The sequence below is a fragment of the Haplochromis burtoni genome, unplaced genomic scaffold, assembly GCF_018398535.1.
Source record: "Haplochromis burtoni strain Fernald_Lab_line unplaced genomic scaffold, NCSU_Asbu1 Contig_32, whole genome shotgun sequence".
Classification (NCBI taxonomy): Eukaryota; Metazoa; Chordata; class Actinopteri; order Cichliformes; family Cichlidae; genus Haplochromis; species Haplochromis burtoni.
Window position 1 is genome coordinate 2,669,590 of NW_024582393.1, and position 20,369 is coordinate 2,689,958.

Here is a 20,369-nt window from a genome sequence, read left to right on the forward strand (position 1 = left end):
CTCAGGTTTTACCATCAGCGATGTCCAGTAAAAACGCAGATTTACTGGATTTTTAATCGTGGTGTGCTTTTTGAAGACGCACACAGTTACGTATATCAGATAATGCTATGATAATGTACATAAGTGCAATGATATTTGCCAATCGCCTACACGTTTGACATATTTGTTTATAAGGCATTAATCTCGCCAGAGTGTCAAGTTTACATTATTAAGCTTAACTGAGCGAAAGTGATCAAATGTAAGGCTGGATTTAAGGGCATAAAGCGTCTGCACTTTCATATTGCTTACATCTCTTGCCTGTGTTTCTTTGATTTTGATTTCTCTCCCTCACTTATTATCTGGAGAATTTTCAATTTGCCATTTTTCACAGAGTTAACGTCATCTCTCATTTTTCAGCTAATGTGGAGGCAGAATTCATCCATATGCGCATTTACGCACTGTGCCATGTACGCAAACTGTTCCTCTTTGCAATGCTGTCTTTTAAAGTTAGATTCAGACATCAATCTAGACATACTGTAGATCTTTTTGAGCTCCATTAATTACAGCATTTTGACAGACATTTTACTGCTGAATATTAGAAGAAGAAAGCAAACTACACGAGTGTGGTGTTTTGTACTGAGCTGTATGACTTCACTTATGTTCAATATGGAACGATTTTTGACTGAAAATCTTAAACAGTGCAAATCTTACAAATACACATGAACTGTAAAAATAACTATTACTGGCGCGGACACAGCAGGTATTTTGGTGGTTGGCCTTATTGTATATGTAATTGTAAGAGTTTCCCTTTAACGGCACAGAAATTTGAGAGGAAAATATTTAAATGACTCACACAACCCTTATTTACTGGTTTGCTGCACACTGCCTAACACTCAATTTAACGCTGAAAGAAGCAGACGTTACTTTGTTTGTGAAATTCGTCAAAGCGTGAGAGTTCATTTCTTTTTAATGAGAGGGGGAAATGTTATCAGAGTGCGTAATTGTGACAGGTTGATAGCTGTGAACACAGTGCTAAACCTTTGCTCTGTCCTGTAACACTTCACCTAATCCAAATGCTGAGTGTTTACAGCTGTCTCCCTTTCTGCCCTTCATTAATAATACCCGTAGGTTACTTTAGCCTGTTTACTTTAGTTCTTGCCTACTTTAGTTCAGAATTCAAACGTGTATGCATGTCTCAGGAGTGCGCACAAAGAGCAATTTACATGTACTTTGTTGTTGTTGTCTGCTTTTTTTTTTTTTTTAAACTTTTCTCTGTCACACCCATAAATACCATGAATCCGTCAAAATATAGCAAATATGGCAAAGTTTGACTGTGTTAGTGTGTTGGATTAATGCATCACTCTTAAAATATGCAAAATTGACTTCATAAGTTCCATCAGCCTCACACAGCCTGTAGAAAAACAAGAGCATTGTGTATTTACGCACAGTAACAGGGGGCTCAGGATCTGAGGGTAAATAATCCCCCCCATATGAACATGTCCATTCTTCATTGGTGACTCTCTCAAGTTCCTCCTGATTTGACAGTCTTCTGGCATGGACCTTGGTCTTCAGTTCATCACACATATTCCTTCTTTCTTGACGAGATTCCTAGTTCCAGACTGACTAAAGCATCTCCACACCATAATACTCCCACCATTGTGTTTCACTGTGGGGACGGTGTTCTTTGGGTTGCTTGCCCTTCTTTCTCTAAACATCAGCAGCATTTCTTTGGCCAAAGGACACACTTTATAGTATGCATAATCTTTCTCTAGATTGACCTTAGCATACTTGAGTCTGGTTTGAAGGTGTCTCACCTGCAGAAGTGGAGTTTTTCCTGGTCTGCAACCTCGTAGTCCAGTCCTTTGCAGGGTTCTAGTGATGGTTTTCCTTAAAGCTACAATGCCTGACTTGGCTAAGTGACTCTGGAGTAAACGTAAGAAAGATGCTAAAACTTGAAGTAAAACTTAATGTAAAGTGAATAACTGGAATAAATGTCAAATATATATAAGAGCCTTTATTTCACAATCATAGCCAACAAATGAACAACCATTAGTGGCTCCTTTTAACTTTGTTTTTAATTTAGCTTTACTGTCTTGATGGAATTAACCATAGATGCACAATCATGATAACAATGGCAAACCATTGCCATACCTACCTGGACCATAGAGCGTTTGCTGCTGCTTCTTCAGTGGTGAAAAATAACTGTTTTGGCTTAGCTGGAGTCTGAAAAACTGAAAAGCCAGCGCTCATGTATGAGGATTCTATAAAGCTTTGCCAATACTTCCAGGGTTAAGAGTCAAGTTACAGGAATAAGAACAAGCCAGCCATACTTGAGGCTTCTTTTGAATATTATAGTGAAATCTGCACAACAATCCAGTCTGGAATGGAAAACATCCATTTGCATCATCCTTCATCATCTCTGCCTGCTTTACTACATGTTTTTACTTAACCACCAACTGCAACCTAGATAATGTCCTTTAACACCATCACAAGCAAACAAGTCTCTAACAGCTGACAAGAGTGCCACCTGGTGTGGTTCTTTGATGCAGTCCCCCATCGTTTTCTAGGTGTGACATTATTTCAATCACAGAGGCTCTTCTGCATACACTTTCCTGTTCTTGTACTTTCTTCATTTGCCATTTATCATGCCACAGAAATAGGATGAGTGAACACTAATGCATGTATTTCATAATAAAATCAAGGTAAATGATTAAAGTGAGTCTTTTCTTGAATTTTTATTTTCTAATAAAGGTGATTTATTCTTGAATGAAACCACTAGCACCCTTATCTATCTGTATCATCTTAACACAGGGAGTCACGTTCAGTAAAGCTCAGTTTAACTTGTTCGGCTTTTCTTGCTTATTGCTATCAACATGATCAGCATGACTGGTTGACATAGCTTTAAGCAAATACATCATATGACTGAACTTTCTTATACACTTAACACATTATGCAGAGAGGCAGAGATATGTAGAAATATGATTAACTGTGTTTAGTGATCTCCCCACCCTTTGTTCCCAAGGACGTAGAAACATGTTGGGGGTTATAGAGGAAATTAAAAGAACAACATAAAAGTGTAATGGAAGGGTAGAAGGGCAAAAGAGGGTGAAGAAAGGAATAAAAAGTAGAGGGGAAAAACAACAATCCCCTATGAATAAGCAGTAGGCAAGAGTGGGAAGGAAAAACTTTTTTCAAAGAAAACAAAGGGAGACAGGATGAAGAAGAGAGGGGAAAGGGTTAATAAAGGATGGAGGAGGATGGGAGGAAGGAGAAGAAGAGAAAGGGTAAATGGAGAGAGAGGGTGGAGGGAGAGGAGGCTACTCTTGTCCAGACTGAGCTGAAGAAGCAGCAAAGTGCTGCTTATCATTTTCAAGCACAGTTCTTGTGGATCTTTTGTCTGTGCTTCAACATTTTTTATCTTAACGCTCTTTCTTCTTTTTTTTAATATTGCTCTTACTTTCGTTGCTTTGTGCATGTCTTCATATCTCTGTTGTACTTTTTTACAGATGGCTTATAACTCCTGCTTCCTCCTCTCCATGTGTACACTGAGCATCTTTAAGTGTTTATGCCCATCCTCGCTTCTCCTCCTGCATTTCAGTGTTTCTCTCTTGTACTTTGTTATGCAGTCCTTGGATCCTTCAGGTGTTCTTTCTGTTTCTTGATTTCAATGTTGTTTTGTTTTTGTCCTTCTTTGTAAAATACTTGCAAATCTGTATTTTTCTTCTTAAAATCTTGGATATTTGCATCTCTTTGCATTTCTTCCTGTTGTTCCTATGTCTGTAGGTGCAGTGCTTCATTAATCATTACTTGCATATCCTCTATAACTGCTTGGTCCTGTTGGTTCTTCTCCCCAAAACTCATGAGGAGTTCATTGAGAATTCAGGTTTTAAATTTCAGTTTCTATCACAAGTTATCCTTTTTGCATTTTGTGCTGGCACAAACAAGTTACTAAATATTGTCACTAAATCTCATGAGTTCTGATCGTTTTTATCTTTAACTTGTTTTGCTGCAGTAAGTGACCTTTCTGCACCCTTTATGTCAAGAGGAAATCCTCTAGGTAGTTATGTCAAGTACAACCCCCCCAAAACACAAAAGCACATTACACCAATATACATCCTATTTTTTTTTTTATTATTTATTCATTTTAAAGATTTAATAGCTTGTTTTCCCGAAATGTTTATGTTACAATATCCTCAAATTCAGCCATTTGTAAAAACATTCATGAGGTGTGTGTATATATTTAAAAAAAAAAAAAAAAAAAAAAAAAAAAGGGGGGGGGGGGGCATCACCAAGTAGACACATCAATCCACACTTTCTCAGACACGTACATAAAAATGTATGCAATTGTCCTTATGTATTTTACACATACATATACACGTTTATATATAAAATACACTTCAAAAGTGTTGGTTGTTTGTTCAATTGGTCGTAATTAGGATTTTTTTTTTTGTCAATCATTATCATGAAAACTGGAGAAAAGTTCCATGTAGAACAGGAAACCTATGATTGCCTGTGGCAGTCTTTCACAGAAAGACTTGAAGGCAAAAACTAAACTCAAGCCTACCCTGCCTCTACCAAACAAAAAAAGAAGAAGAGCAGATTCACCCGCTCCTCAGTACAAAAAAAATAAGAGGAAATAAAAGTTTTACAACTGACAACAAGTGTATGTGCCTGCAGCATTTAACTCCAGGGTATAGCTCAAATTCTCATTAGCTTTCCTTGCATCCTCATAGCTGGACGGCTGAGAAGACCAAACTGAGCTACTACACAGCTTCTTCTCAGTTCCTCGAGGAGCCCGAGAATCACGAGGTTTGAGTTCACTCATTAAAGGCTCCTCTGTCTATTAATCATCATACTGGATGATATTTAACTCGCTACCAAAACCTATAATCTTAGAGTAAACTCTCTAGTAACACAAGAGTGATTACATGTTAGGATTTGTACAATTTTGATCAAAGGGAGTGGAAACATTGGAGGTGGGGGGGGGTATTAAAAAAAAGAAGAAAAAAAAAAAAAGGAAAAATAAATACAAAGCAAATCAGAATATCAGCAGGGATGTGCTGGTCTAATCACACAGTCCAAAAAAATTTAATATGCCCTCCCCCCCTCCTAACAGAACAACACTGCAATTCAGCAAGCTTGAACATATCTCCTTTACATCATCTCAGTGAGGATAAGATGAACACACAATCCCACTTTGATTGGATCCTTCTTTTATACTTCTGACTGGAGAAGTTCTTTGTGATTGTTGTGGGCTTTTCCAACATCAAACAGTTCTCTAGGTTCAGTCCATTTATATTAATAGTCTCTCCAACCCTTCACCCTCTCTCTTATTGCTGTCTGTTTAAAGACATGGTCATTTTTCACAGAGAAAGTGGTAAAATGCCATCTGTATGTACAAAAACAAACCAGCAAAAAACCACAGCCTAATCCCTGCAGGTTGAATGTAAATCCTTTAGAAGATGAGAACTTTATTCTTAATGTTTTCCAGAACTCTTCTGACGTCCTCAGTGGCAGACCTTGCAGCAATTGAAAATTAGTAATAGTCTGTACATTTTTATATATATATATATTTATATTTAAAAAAAAACCAAAAGAATAACAAATAACAAACAAACAAAAAAGTAGCTGAAGTGCAAAGGAATTGTTTAAGGAGAAAGAACGGTGGAATGGTGGACAAATATACACAACAATAATACTGAAAGCCGTGATAAAATGAAGAAAATATCATGCTCCTGAGTCCAAGTGTGAGCAAAACAGGGTGACAAAAGGTACACCGAAAACAGAGAAGGTTGGAAGTTGAAGAGGGATGGAGGGACTGGATGAGTAAAGATCTGGACGAAGATGTAGTGACAAAGTGATGGGGGAGAAGAAGAGGCTAGCTCCACAATCCTGCGTAGTTGCCGTGCAGGCCAGAACAGAGCGGTCCACCTGCTACAAACAGCTTGGTGCCAGAGTCGTCATAGCAGTGGGTGTACACTGCATTGGGGAATGAATGAATGTCTGAGAAGTAACTCCTCCACGTCTCATCGTGATTCTGAAAGGAATATTAGAGGGTAAGTGGGCAAAGACATTGCACATGTACACCAACTACAGTTTGACTGACCACAGTTCACTGCTTGATTTGGAAAAAACAAAAAAACAAAACTGCATACCAGCCAGCCTTTTCCCGTAGTGAGCTTGAGGATGCCATCTCCAGGGCACTTCCGATACCCTCCGTTTGGATTAAAAGGGTTCTCCAGGAATCTCTGAGCCCGGATGTCATAGAAGAGAAGAGAACCTTGGCCAGTACCCACAGTCACGATGTGCTCATAGAAACTCACTGAACGGATGCCTGCACAGACAGAAAGACATGCCAATGTAAAGCTACACAGTCAACATCTACCCTCCCACCGTTTGAGCTTTCCAACTGTCGGAATCCTCTGGAACTCTGCTTTCATTTCTAACCAGACAGAGTACGTTACAACTTTTATATCACGGTGAAAAATACAATTGTTATGGATATGTTTGACACATTGGAAGGCAATCATCATTTAAACTTCATACTAAGCAAGTATGAGGGTGACTTATATTGTGCCATCAGTTGAAAACTAACTTAAAGGAGAAACCAGTAACACACCCCAGTGGTAGTGGTACCAGGTCAATCTCACACACACAGTCCAAAGATGTGCATGGTAGGTTAACTTGTGATTCTACATTGGCTGCAAGTAAAAATGCAAAGTAAAAAGTTTTTTTTCCCCCTCGCTGTCAAAGACTAGTGTTAGTTGCATTGACCAACAAGTCTGAGTGTGGAACATCCTCTGCCCTTTTGGCCACCTCTTTCAATTGCAAGGTTTGCAAATACCTTGCGTCTATTTTATAAACCCAGACAGGTTGCCAGCATACTACAATCAATCTGAGTCAGTCTGCATCACTGAACGCAACTCATCTGTGACATGTCTCTTTGTAAAAGGGGATTCACCTCAACTGGTTTCTAACTGGTGGTATTCGGGATACCTTTATATATAAAGGCAAGGCTGCTGAGCACTGTCATGTTGTGATTAAAGCGCATTATTACAGTAAATGTCATTACTTGTGGAGGAAATTATCAATTTTGGTTTCAAATCTGAAGTTCTGGCTGCCCTCTGAGTGCGAGCAGATACAGTGGCTTGCAAAAGTATTCGGCCCCCTTGAACTTTCCCACATTTTGTCACATTACAGCCACAAACATGAATCAATTTTATTGGAAGTCCACGTGAAAGACCAATACAAAGTGGTGTACACGTGAGAAGTGGAACGAAAATCATACATGATTCCAAACATTTTTTACAAATAAATAACTGCAAAGTGGGGTGTGCGTAATTATTCAGCCCCCTGAGTCAATACTTTGTAGAACCACCTTTTGCTGCTATTACAGCTGCCAGTCTTTTAGGGTATGTCTCTACCAGCTTTGCACATCTACAGACTGAAATCTTTGCCCATTCTTCTGTGCAAAACAGCTCCAGCTCAGTCAGATTAGATGGACAGCGTTTGTGAACAGCAGTTTTCAGATCTTGCCACAGATTCTCGATTGGATTTAGATCTGGACTTTGACTGGGCCATTCTAACACATGGATGTGTTTTGTTTTAAACTACTCCCTTGTTGCCCTGGCTTTATGTTTAGTGTCGTTGTCCTGCTAGAAGGTGAACCTCCGCCCCAGTCTCAATCTTCCAAGATTGCCCTGTATTTGGCTCCATCCATCTTCCCATCAACTCTGACCAGCTTCCCTGTCCCTGCTGAAGAGAAGCACCCCCAGAGCATGATGCTGCCACCACCATATTTGACAGTGGGGATGGTGTGTTCAGAGTGATGTGCAGTGTTAGTTTTCCGCCACACATAGCGTTTTGCATTTTGGCCAAAAAGTTCCATTTTGGTCTCATCTGACCAGAGCACCTTCTTCCACATGTTTGCTGTGTCCCCCACATGGCTTGTGGCAAACTGCAAACGGGACTTCTTATGGTTTTCTGTTAACAATGGCTTTCTTCTTGCCACTCTTCCATAAAGGCCAACTTTGTGCAGTGCACGACTAATAGTTGTCCTATGGACAGATTCCCCCACCTGAGCTGTAGATCTCTGCAGCTCGTCCAGAGTCACCATGGGCCTCTTGGCTGCATTTCTGATCAGCGCTCTCCTTGTTCGGCCTGTGAGTTTAGGTGGACGGCCTTGTCTTGGTAGGTTTACAGTTGTGCCATACTCCTTCCATTTCTGAATGATCGCTTGAACAGTGCTCCGTGGGATGTTCAAGGCTTGGGAAATCTTTTTGTAGCCTAAGCCTGCTTTAAATTTCTCAATAACTTTATCCCTGACCTGTCTGGTGTGTTCTTTGGACTTCATGCTGTCGTTGCTCCCAATATTCTCTTAGACAACCTCTGAGGCCGTCACAGAGCAGCTGTATTTGTACTGACATTAGATTACACACAGGTGCACTCTGTTTAGTCATTAGCACTCATCAGGCAACGTCTATGGGCAACTGACTGCACTCAGACCAAAGGGGGCTGAATAATTACGCACACCCCACTTTGCAGTTATTTATTTGTAAAAAAATGTTCGGAATCATGTATGATTTCCGTTCCACTTCTCACGTGTGCACCACTTTGTATTGGTCTTTCACGTGGAATTCCAATAAAATTGATTCATGTTTGTGGCTGTAATGTGACAAAATGTGGGAAAGTTCAAGGGGGCCGAATACTTTTGCAAGCCACTGTAGAGTGAATTTCTGTGTATGCAGACAGCAACAGATGCTGATGGACGATTTCTGCCTATTGAAACACAACCTGATCATCACACACTTCCACTTAGTTCCATTTTATTACCGTCCTGATGCACCAGTCACTTTCAAGACAGCAACAGACTTTATGCCGTTGCAGATGAGTTTGTTCCACATGGTCTCCAACCTCTTTTTCCCCCCCAAGTGTTACTGTAGCATAAGTGCACAGAATGAAGTGTTGTAGAAATATGTATGTGTGAAAAATAGTTTGTCAAGTACTTTGAGTAAACAGGCTGATAAAATGCTAAATCAAGCTCACGCCACTGTAAATTTATTGCCACCAATATGGAAAATATGTTAAATCACAACTTTACTACTCGCAGTGCCAGAATGACATTTTCTAACCTGACTGAAAGCACACTTAGTTCTACAACATGCAACATATAAATAACCTGAGTCAGCGTTTTAGATAGCTCAACTAATCTTTGATTGTATTACTGGCTCACTTCAAAAGCCAACAGGTGACTTACCACTTCCTCTCTCTCTTGAACTAACTGACTTGATGCTGTGTGTAGGTTGCCGTGGATCCAGAAAAGAAACATGGGCTTGAGAGCCTACAGCATACACTGACCAGTCCTGTCCATATGCCAGGCACACATTTTCTTTGCAATGAGGCAGCTTGGTGGACAGTATCTAGAGAAACCAACACAGACTGTTAACACTGAAGAAACTGAATTACAAAATCCTAGCATTATGAGAGAACTATTTATCATTTTGATCGCATATTAAAAATAACTAGCACTTTGTTGGAAAAAGAATTACCAATACATAAAACTATAATTTGTCAATCTATGTACTGTACCTTGCACAAGTTATGCTCAGCTTTCCAGAGGTGGAAATAGCCATCCAAGGAAACAGCACCCAGTTCCTGGGAAAAAAAAGAAAAAAAAGAAAAAGAGGAAATGCAAAAGGAAAAGGCAGGTCATAATTGGCTTAGGTCTAGAAAAACTGACACACAGGAGTGTGTCAGTTTTTCTAGACCTAAGGCTTCAGAATTCTAAGAGCTGTCGGTCTTCGTTGCATAAATGACTACCCTGACTTAGCGATGGGTAAATTTGTTTACCGTTTTAGATGCCATTAGATACTGTTTTGAGATGCAATTTGACAAACCTCAGATTCAAGTTTATTTATTAACCTAAATAACCTTAAAGTCCACAAAGAAAAGAAATTGTTTGGTGATGTGAGGCTGAGAGAACAAGATAAATCTATACTACATGTAAAAATTTAGAGCAAAGGCGTTTCATTAAAAATATTTTTAACTTTTAAGGAAAGATAATTGTTAGGTTAGCTAAAATTATAGCCATTATAAACAATATATAAAAGTTTGGTGCATCCAATCTTTTGTCGTCCTAAAGAGCAAATTCAGCAAAAGGAGACTTTGTTGCACACAACAGTCGTGTAGGTGAGTCTTACTTTATGGTTGTTATTGAAGGCCAGAGCACGGACTTTACAGTTGTATGGGTTGGTGTACTCCTTGGGGATGTCCTTGAGGGCACGGTGGGAGATGTGGGCATAGGAGGGCACTGTCTCCTCATTTTGACTCCTCTCAGCCTGGCTCATTACTTCTTCTGTAACCTCCCACAGTCCCATGGAGCCATCTCTGGACCCTACAGATTAAGACAAACAGAGCTCATGCCTATAGACTATGTGCACCTTAGCATATGCTACTTCCGGTGGGGAAACTCCTGTAGGGTGCTTCGTTTCCGGTGTGATATTCGCGTCTTGTTTACGGTCAGATTTTCCAAGAAAAGTCAACCAAATGGATGAATCAAGCGGCGATTTACATTTCTCAAAATGTCTTGGACATTTACTGAATATATCTGTAGATGATGCTCATCGACTTGTCGATATTTTACCCTTGCGCCTCAGAGCAAAAGAGAGAAGGGATTGAAATTTCTCAGTACTTGTATATAGAGTTCCCTCGTTTATCGCGGGTGTTACATTCCAAAAATAACCAGCAATAGGTGAAATAGCCAGCTTTATTTTTTACAATTATTTTAGATGTTTTAAGGCTGTAAAACCCCTCACTACACACTTTATACACTTTTCTCAGACAGGCATGAACAGTTTCACACTTTTCTCTCTTGTTTAAACTCTCAAAGTTCAAACCTTCGTAAAAAAAAAAAGAAAAAGAAAAAAAAAAAGTCCATTATAGAATGAAACCAAAGATCAAAACCTGTTTTCAGTCCCAAACATTTTTTTGAGAAATAAACAAACAGTTTATTTGTTTTTCTATAAATAATAATGACAGATTTTAGAACAAATGAATTTAACTTTAAGCGTCATTGCTTAATTTAAGCTTAATGCACTTTATAATCCAGTGCGTGGTATGGTAAAAAAAATAAATAAATAAAATACAGTGCAAAATTGCACTAAAAGAATCTGCGAAACAGCGAGGCTGCAAAAGGTGAACCGCTTTATAGCGAGGGACCACTGTAATTGTGAAGATAAGTCACAACATACCCTTCGTAAATACTAACATATAGAGACCCTGACCTGCAATCATTCATGTATTTTTTATATCCTCTGGCTTTTTTTCACAGTTTGTTGACATGCTGTGTAGGTGTGTACTGATATCGACATAACGGGGAAACATCTGGCTTTGACTATTGTTCGCCTGTAGTTTGAATGCTGGACATTTCCTGTTTAAATCATAAGAACTGTCACTATACTGTGCTTCTGAGTGTGGACGATGTGTCTTCTGCATACAGTAATGCAGTTCTGCTTGTGTTGAGTGATGTAAACAAACAATCGATCTAAGCTCTTCAAACATCAAAATTAATCATTTGATTTTTTATGACACAGCAATGGTGAGCGTTCCCACCCACTGCTCTTTGTAACTTAACGTAATCTTTCCATTTTTGTATTTTAGACATGACTTTTGAGTCCACCTTCGCAGTAGCAATTGACTGCAAAATAAAGCTACTGGAAATGTACAACCCTACATCCGGTCTTAAAACAGGAAGTAAGCATTTTCTCATGCACAGGGTCTATTATTGCCTAGACTACTGACCTACTAGACACACACACACACACACACACACACACACACACACACGCACACGCACACGCACACGCACGCACACGCACAATCCTAGTATGCCCCTACAGAGTAAACTGATTAATACCCATGTTCCCTCCAATGTGAATCGTGCTAACTCACCAGAAACTGCCATGTTGTCACTGATCCATGCTATTGAGAATATCCAGTCATTGTGACCGTCCTGAAAAAACAAAAAACAAACAGCTACAATGTCAAAGATATACAAGCTTGTACGTTTCAGGCTGGATTTCCAAATAAATACTGCTACAGTATTAGCAAAACATTATTTCAGCATTTCATTCTTCTGTGCCTGAAGAAAAGAGAACCTTAGGGAACCTGCAAGGTCAGAAGTGAAAAGCTCACAGTTAGCATGTCACAATATTCAGGCACAGGCTGTTAGCATTCAAATACACACTTAAAATTACTTACTAATCAGTGTATAGTGAACAATTTATTGAGTTCAACATTTTTACAGTGCCTTCTAAAAGTAATGTGAGTATACTACGCTCACTTGGCCACCACTACACCTGTTTAACTGCTTGTTAAGACAAATATCTAATCAACCTCTAATCAAGTCATGCAGACATGGTCAAGACGATCTGCTAACGATCAAACAGAGTATGAAATGAAAGGTGATTTCAGTGACTTTGAACACGGCATGGTTGTTGGCTGCATAGGCTGAGTAAAAAAAAGAAGAAAAAAAAAAGTAAATGGCCTGTATTTATATAGCGCTTTACTAGTCCCTAAGGACCCCAAAGCGCTTTACATATCCAGTCATCCACCCATTCACACACTGGTGATGGCAAGCTACAGTGTAGCCACAGCCACCCTGGGGCGCACTGACAGAGACGAGGCTGCCGGACACTGGTGCCACTGGACCCTCTGACCATCACCAGTAGGCAACAGGTGAAGTGTCTTGCCCAAGGACACGACCAAGACTGTCCAAGCCGGGGCTCGAACCGGCAACCTTCCGATTACAAGGCGAACTCCCAACTCTTGAGCCACGATCGCCCGAGTAGTTCAGAAACTGTTGATCTACTGGGATTTTCCCACAAAACCAGCTCTGGGGTTTACTGAGAATGATCTAAAAACAATAACAAAAGAAAATCGCCACACTGCTTCAACCTGATTAGACAAAAGAAAATTGAAGAAGAAGAAACAAACAAATAAAACATTGCCTTGTCTCGAAAAATGAGAATTTTCTAGTAAAGAACAAGCATGAACCATCCAGCCTTGTATGAATGCTTTCGGGTGCTGGTGATGGTATTATTGTGGTGTTGAATATTTTTTGCCACTCTTTGGGCCCCTTAGTACCAATTAAGCATTGTTTAAATGCAACATCCTATAAGAGTATTGTTGCTGACCTTTTATGACCACAGTGTACCCATCAGCTGATGGCTGCTTCCAGCAGAATAATGTGCCATGCCCCAAAGCTCAAATCGTCTCACACTGGTTTCTTAAACATAACAATGAGTTCACTGTACTAAAACGGATTGAGATCTGGTGACTGTGGAGCCACAGTCATCAGATCTCAATCCAATAGAGCACCTTCGGTATGTGGTGGATCAGCAGATTCACATCATGTCAATATGCACAGCAAGGATCTGTAAGGAATATTTCTAGCACATAGTTGAACTCGTGCCTCAAAGAAATAAAGCAGTTCTGAAAGCAAAAACGGGACCCAACTAGGGCTGGGCGATATATCGAGTTTTTAAAAAATATCGATATATTTTCATATGAGATATAAGATGTGACAATATCGTTTATATCGATATAGTCTATGTTACGTTATAATTATACTTGTGGAGCCGCAGGTTTGCCTCTCTTTCGTCCACTTTTGTCTCTACGCAACGTTATTCGGCCTCGCCTCTCCTGCACTGAACACAACTCCCCCTCCCCCATAGCTTCACCTGCAGGCAATGACAAGATGAAAGCGGAAAATCTCCGTTAGCGAGTTACCGTGCGTGGGGCTGGATGGCGTCAACGTGTTAGCGAGCTAACCGCGCTAACGAGCTAACCGCGCTAACGACAGCCTAAAATCCTTTCCTTTTCTCAAAAATCGACAGTGCGCCTTATGTATGAATTCTGGTTGTGCTTACTGACCGCGAACCGATTTTATGTGGTACACAGCGCTCAGCAATCTGTCAAAAAAAATTTTAATATGACTTTGCTAAGCTATGGAGCTGCACCGCTTGATGGATTGTTGGAGAATTAAGGCTACAGAGGAGGAGCCTCGCGGAGTGATACATACTGTGTGTGTGTAGCCTCCTGAGACCCAGTAATTCATTTTTGTGCACTGTAGTACACATTTAGTTTTTGCTTGTAGCTCTCATACTCTACTTGCCACGCATCTAAGTCCTGATGTTTCTTAGAGAGGACAACAGTACCTTTAAAATGATATCACATGTGTGGGGGTGTGGCCTTGCCAATTGTTTTTTTCCCACCTTTTCAAAATGGCTGGCATGCCCACAAGCACATTTTATGGAAGAAAGAAAGGTAAGCATGATATTTACATTTAAAATGTTTTTTAAAATCAGATTTGGATTAATTTTCAAAAATAAACATCTAGTAAATAATTTGAGGGGTTTTTAAGAATTAAGCTTATTTAGTTTCACAGAGGAAATGACTAATTTATTAATGTGTACTCTAGTGCACGTCGGGACTTTGTACTTATTTTTATTTCACTTTTTCCTAGTAGACAACTCTTTGACAAAGGCGGAGAGAATTCTTAACAGAATAATTGAGGGAGATTCAAACATAGATTTTTCAGAAGATGAGAGTCATGTGAGCCAGATAGGAGAGGGTGAGAACCCAGGAGGAGCCACACGAAGATTATCAAGATGCAGTGGCAGATGTAATAGAGAAAAACACAGGGCCACCTGAAATCTGTCGTCCTATCTGGTCCAAAACCAACATGTAGGAGAATCTGGAATTTTTGATTTTGAGTTAAAAATAACATATGGGTAAAATGCAGAAATGTTTTCCAGTAAAGTTAAAAAAACAAGAGTTGCAATTATAGCTGAATCCATGACACCTGATTGTTTCTACAAGATCACGTCTTTGCTGAAAGTTATCAATGATCTCAATGTGTGAAAAGAACTCACAGTATCTGGAGTTCAAGCTCCTCTTGGCTGAGAAACCAGGGACAAACATGTGAACAAGACCTGAATAATACCAGTAATGAAGAGTTCTCTCCAAAAATCAAGAAAAGGAAGCCCCAATCAGATGAGAGTGTAGCAAAATATGGTTCACTCCACTTGCCTGAAATGGTTAACAGTCCAAGGCATTTCAGTTGTAGAATAGTTGGGTGCAACAGTAAAACATATGTGAGATGTGGGAAGTGCCAAATGTTCCTTTGTGTCTCCAAATAAAAAAAATCACAGTACTTCCTCAGATATCATACATGAATTGACTTTTGTGAAATAGAAAGCCCAGTGCAATCACTTGTTCCTGAACCAATGGCTTACAGCTAGTGAAGTGTCAGTGACTTCTAAGTTGACCCATGATCTACATTTTTATGATATTATTATATAAATAAGTTTTAATATCCTGCTTACAAAAATTTCAGTGGAGCATTTAATTTTCTTAAATAGCTCTTGAATTTTGTTAGTTTCACATTCGTGATCAATGAACTCCCCTTGTGCACTGTAGTGCACATGTTGTAAAATTTAAATAAAATTAGTTAAAAACAATTTTGTTTTTGTAATGTGTTTTTTACCATCCCAACACTTGATTTATCTGAAAAAAATCAAAATCAAAATACTTTTTTTCCCCTGGGTCTCAGGAGGATAAGGACCACAAATGGCACCTGTTCAGAGAGGTGGTGCAGCTGTGAAATCTGTCTCTTTGTTATTACGCTCAGCGTCTATTAGTTTACATTTTGACTGCACAATTGTGAGCTTTTTGTTATGCACAAAAACAACATTGTTTTCTTTTATTTATGGACCATGATTATTTAATATATGCTGATAATTAATTTTTGAGTAATATCTACGCTGTATGTAAATAAAAGTGCCCGTGTGACATCTGGGACACAGTGTGACTAAGAACTCTCTTTTTGTTCTTAACTTATGGCTTTAAAAAAAAAAAAAATCGAGATATATATCTTATATCGCCATCCAGCTAAAAAATATCGAGATATGAATTTTGGGTCATATCGCCCAGCCCTAGACCCAACCTAGCAGTGCTTCACAAAAAGTAGCACATTACTAGTTGTCATTATCCTGGCACTGCATACCATCCGTCACTGTGCCAAAGGAAACATGACAAACTGACAACAGCAATTGTGCAGCAGACATGATAATTGTGCTGCACATAACAACGAAGAGACAATGATCAGTGTAGTGACAAGATATCTTTCATTTTGTTAAATAGCTCACTATACATTCCGCTACATACAACTGCCTGTATATGAAGTATTTAATCAGTAAATTGTTTTGGTCTTACATAAGTTGTAACATGTTATGTTGGCTTCATGTTTTAAAAAGATATGATGATCAGACAGACTTGTCACTTCATTAGACTATATTCATTCATTCAGACATTGTAACACTTAACTCTATATAGTTTTAATGGCCAAAAACAAAAATGTCCATTAAAGTTCTAACCATTTTCCTCACCATTTCTTTAGAATCTACATCTGTAGCTTAATGACTGCTATGACATGCCTGCCAATCAACACAGAAAACCATCTGTCAACACAATCCCAGACCTACTTGATTTATTGACATCTCAAAAGACACTACGTGATCGCACCTCTGCAATCTTGGAAACGAGTACGAATGAGCAGAGTGGTATTACAAAACGTTGGATTTAAAAGGGAAGCTTAATGCAATTATGTGTTTCCAATGAACCTTTTATTTTACAGTGACTTCACTCCATTTGTGTGGAGAGGGTACCATGCAGAGTGGAGCAGACATGGAGAAGGAAAACAGCATTACTGTCATTACAATGACTACTCATTATACTACTGAATAAGTGGAATTAAAGTATCTCAGCAATTTTGAATGCCTAAAATCGCTAGAACTGTTTAATGAATCTTGTCTGGTACATGGAAAGTTTGATATCATTTCTAAAGCAGGAAAAGTGGATTAATCACTATTATCAATAACCAAATGTCAGGAAACAACCAAACAGTTCAAACTACTTACATCGCCAACACAAACAGGGTCTAGTGTAGGAAGTTGGTAGATGGCCAGGCTGTTAGGATTGTCTCCTCCTGTGGCAAGCAGTGTCCTAGAGGGGTTGAGTTCAATAGCGTGGATCCCACAGCCTTGCTGGTCCAACCGGGTATGGGAGATTTCTGTTAAGTGATAATTGCGACCAGGCACCACTGGACCCACCTCCCCAGAGCCTCCATCACGACACTCCCTGTCTTTCAGCATGGGAATGCGTGTGATCTGTCCTGTCAGTACATCAACTACAAAAAGCTGAAAGTACATAAAGAAAATACAGCTAGTTGGCCAAAAATGTGTGAGGACAATTGAAAAAGTTCTGACTAAGCTCACTCAAGAATGTTTACTTGATTTAGAGCTGATTTAAGATCGATCTTTATCTCTTTATAATGAAATTAAATGAGGTCATGTAAACCTACTGATTAAGTGGGATTTCTGGCAAACATTATTATAACATATGGAAAAGCCTAACTAGCTAATATAGATCACAAATAAAAAGGGCATCTTACCGTGTTGCATTTTGTCCCACACACCACCTGCCGATGATTGAGCCACTGTGAGGCAAACACTTTGTTGAGCCGCCCGAGAGAAAACTCCCTCTCCTTAAGAATGCCGGGGAGCCTGCCGGCTGCAAAGCCACGCAGGCTCCTCTGGAGCCGCAACTCATGCTGTTGTTGAGGTCTGAACTCCCGCCCCCGCAGAGCACATACCACAGAGCGTCGACTGCACCACCACTGCTGGGCATGACGTGAAGAACAAGAAACACGGCTTCGCTTGTGTGGCGCCTGACACCAACCCAGCTGTGAAAAGAGAGGGAAATAAAATTAAAAACAAAATGTCTTAAGTTATTATGTTGAATGTGCAATTTTGGAGATTGAATCATAAAAACAAAGGGATTACTATTACCAACACAAAACAAATGAGATTTGAATGTATGTGAATTTCAGACTTCTTCGTGCCTATTTCAATGTCTCAGCTTATTCATGCTGAGCCATACCCATCTATCTCCCACATGACTGTGGACACAGCTTGTACACAGAGACTTGAGAGAATTATCAGAGCATTTACATTTGAACATCGAGTAGTTGAGCTGGCTGACTAAAACGGTTGCAAAGTCAAAGGGTTTTTGTGGGGTCTAATGACAAACTGTAATATCATTGATGATAAACACTTTTCCAAAAGGGTTTTGATCATGTCATGTTTGTGTGATGTTTGTCCATTAATACATTCATTTAACTTTTGCAACAATTAGTGGCTTTCTTGGCCAATGAATACTAAACTCTGGCCATATGATTAAAGCACTATCCACATTTTACAGTTTACAACCTCAGCGCTTAAAATGTTAAATAAACAGAAACAGAATCAGACTCATACTGCGTGCGATTGCTTTGGGGCATTTCAGATCCTGAATATGGGCTAATATGTAAACATATAGAGGCACAGGGTCCCCAGGACATCATTCTCACTGCTATTAAGTACACACTAGTGGCAAATCAGACTACTTAAAAAAAAAAAAAATCATCTCATTTTCCATCCAATACAATTACAAATGTTGATTAATAATTCTCTCACACTAAGCAAACCAATTATAAGCCGGATCACAGGTCTTGAACAATGGAAGAAAAACACTCAGTATTTATGACTTTGTATGTCAAAGGAAGCCATTGTGCCATGTTGTTTTTGTCGTTCTTTCTTGTACTGTTTGAACATTTTGCCGGTTTTGTTCAATGCTGGAAAACTATTCTGACAATCTGACTCAAATCTACCGATGACGGTGGCTCCATGGGCCTGAGAGGTGCACTAGAAGCAGGTCGTGATTACTGTGACCAGTCTCACACGTTCTGGTTCAGGTCAAACACGTTTTTTTCTGATGTGCTGGACTCAGTACTGGCTATTTTGGCATGCCTACTCGATACGGTATTTCATTTGTCGACAAACGTCCAATTCGGGGCGTGGACGCAACCAATCTACGGTTAGTCCGTACATACGGGAAATGGCTAGTCAGCTTAACAGTTAACGTTTCAGCTAGCGTTAGCTGTATAGCTATCTATGCCTGATAACACTACTGAGCTATTTATAAGATCAAATCTGCTTTTATTTTTGATCGGAAGGTGACGAAAGACGGCAATATTAGAGAAAAGGACTGCCAGCAGTATCCAGCCAAATCTGATAAAGAGAATAATAGCACAAATAACGTGGCTAACATTAGCTGTCAGATTGACAACGGACTGCCGTTGGCTAACGACATGTTAATATAAGCGGGTACTTTCAAATCGAAATATATTATGTTATTTTAAACAATACAGAATTGTTACTGTTTGTTGCATGCTTTTCCCATATAGCGAAGCTGTTAAATGTTATAATGCAAGTAAAAATCTGTAATAACATCTTATATCAGCTAAATCTGGCTAACTCACTGCTAATTAGCAACCCAACATAACAGTTTAGCTAGCTAATATGGACCCGCACCGGTTTCCGCCTACCTGTTGTTGGTCCTTGGGCTCTCCTGCCTTCCTTTTCCTGCTAACTGTTTTCTTCGCCATAATCTGACACACACAGTTCCCTCACCCACATGGAGGGTAAAAGTGACGCTGGACACTGGATCATATAATGGCGATGTCTATTTTGTTCCTTGGCCCTCAAAGGCAGCGTCCAGCGAAGAGGAAAGGCGATCACATACGGGTGAGGTTCGTTAAATCGCAAACCAAAATTATCCCCGAACGTCCTCAGATAGCGTACTTACTCGCCTCTCAAAAATCTCTACACTCAGTCCGTGTAAACTATTCACTGCCGAGCTAGTAGCTTGCTCTTTTTCCTTGTCAGGTCGCGTCAGCGGCAACGGCGAAGGCAGCGCGCAGCCGCACTGAAATTAAACATCAACAAAAACAAGGTCGTACGAGAACGTCAAACGTGCTCGTTCACGTTAAACTGCGTGGTACCATTGACCCGATCGTGTGACGTCAGAGCTGTCGTTTGACACATTAGATTACTACTGTATTTTCGTTGTTGTTTTTAATATGGGTATTTTAACATTGATTTAAATTTATATTCAATATATGTTCAATAATATAGAGCTGATATCTATAACTGTTTCATTTGGTTGAAATAGCTATTAATAGTTTGTTGAAACATATTCTGTTTGCTCACAGATGGTATTTCTAAACATTTTACACATTCTTATGACAGAGACAGTGGTGTAGGGTGGATTGTTCTCCAGTTTGAGTTGGCCATCTACCCTTCAAATGCCAACGCATCCCTGGGAAAGAAATCAACCCCCGAGTTGCTCCTGTTGGTGGACAAACACCCTATATGTGTGTGAGTGTGTGAATGTAAAGCCCTTTGTAGAGCCCCAAAAGGCACTGTATAGAAGCAGACAATTCACCATTA

At 39.6% G+C, this 20,369-nt stretch overlaps 1 protein-coding gene across 1 annotated transcript; it reads right to left on the bottom strand.

Moving 5' to 3' along the window:
- Nucleotides 1–4,089: 4,089 nt before the first annotated feature.
- Nucleotides 4,090–19,873, bottom strand: dcaf12 (DDB1 and CUL4 associated factor 12). Its single transcript, XM_005918655.3, has 9 exons — nt 19,466–19,873; nt 17,492–17,782; nt 16,959–17,237; nt 11,929–11,989; nt 10,179–10,372; nt 9,568–9,633; nt 9,236–9,398; nt 6,135–6,313; nt 4,090–6,016 (listed from the first exon to the last, which is right to left on the bottom strand). The coding sequence occupies exons 1-9, from the start codon at nt 19,523–19,525 to the stop codon at nt 5,858–5,860; spliced, it is 1,452 nt and encodes a 483-aa protein (XP_005918717.1). The 5' UTR covers nt 19,526–19,873; the 3' UTR covers nt 4,090–5,857.
- Between the last annotated feature and the right edge of the window lie 496 nt (nt 19,874–20,369).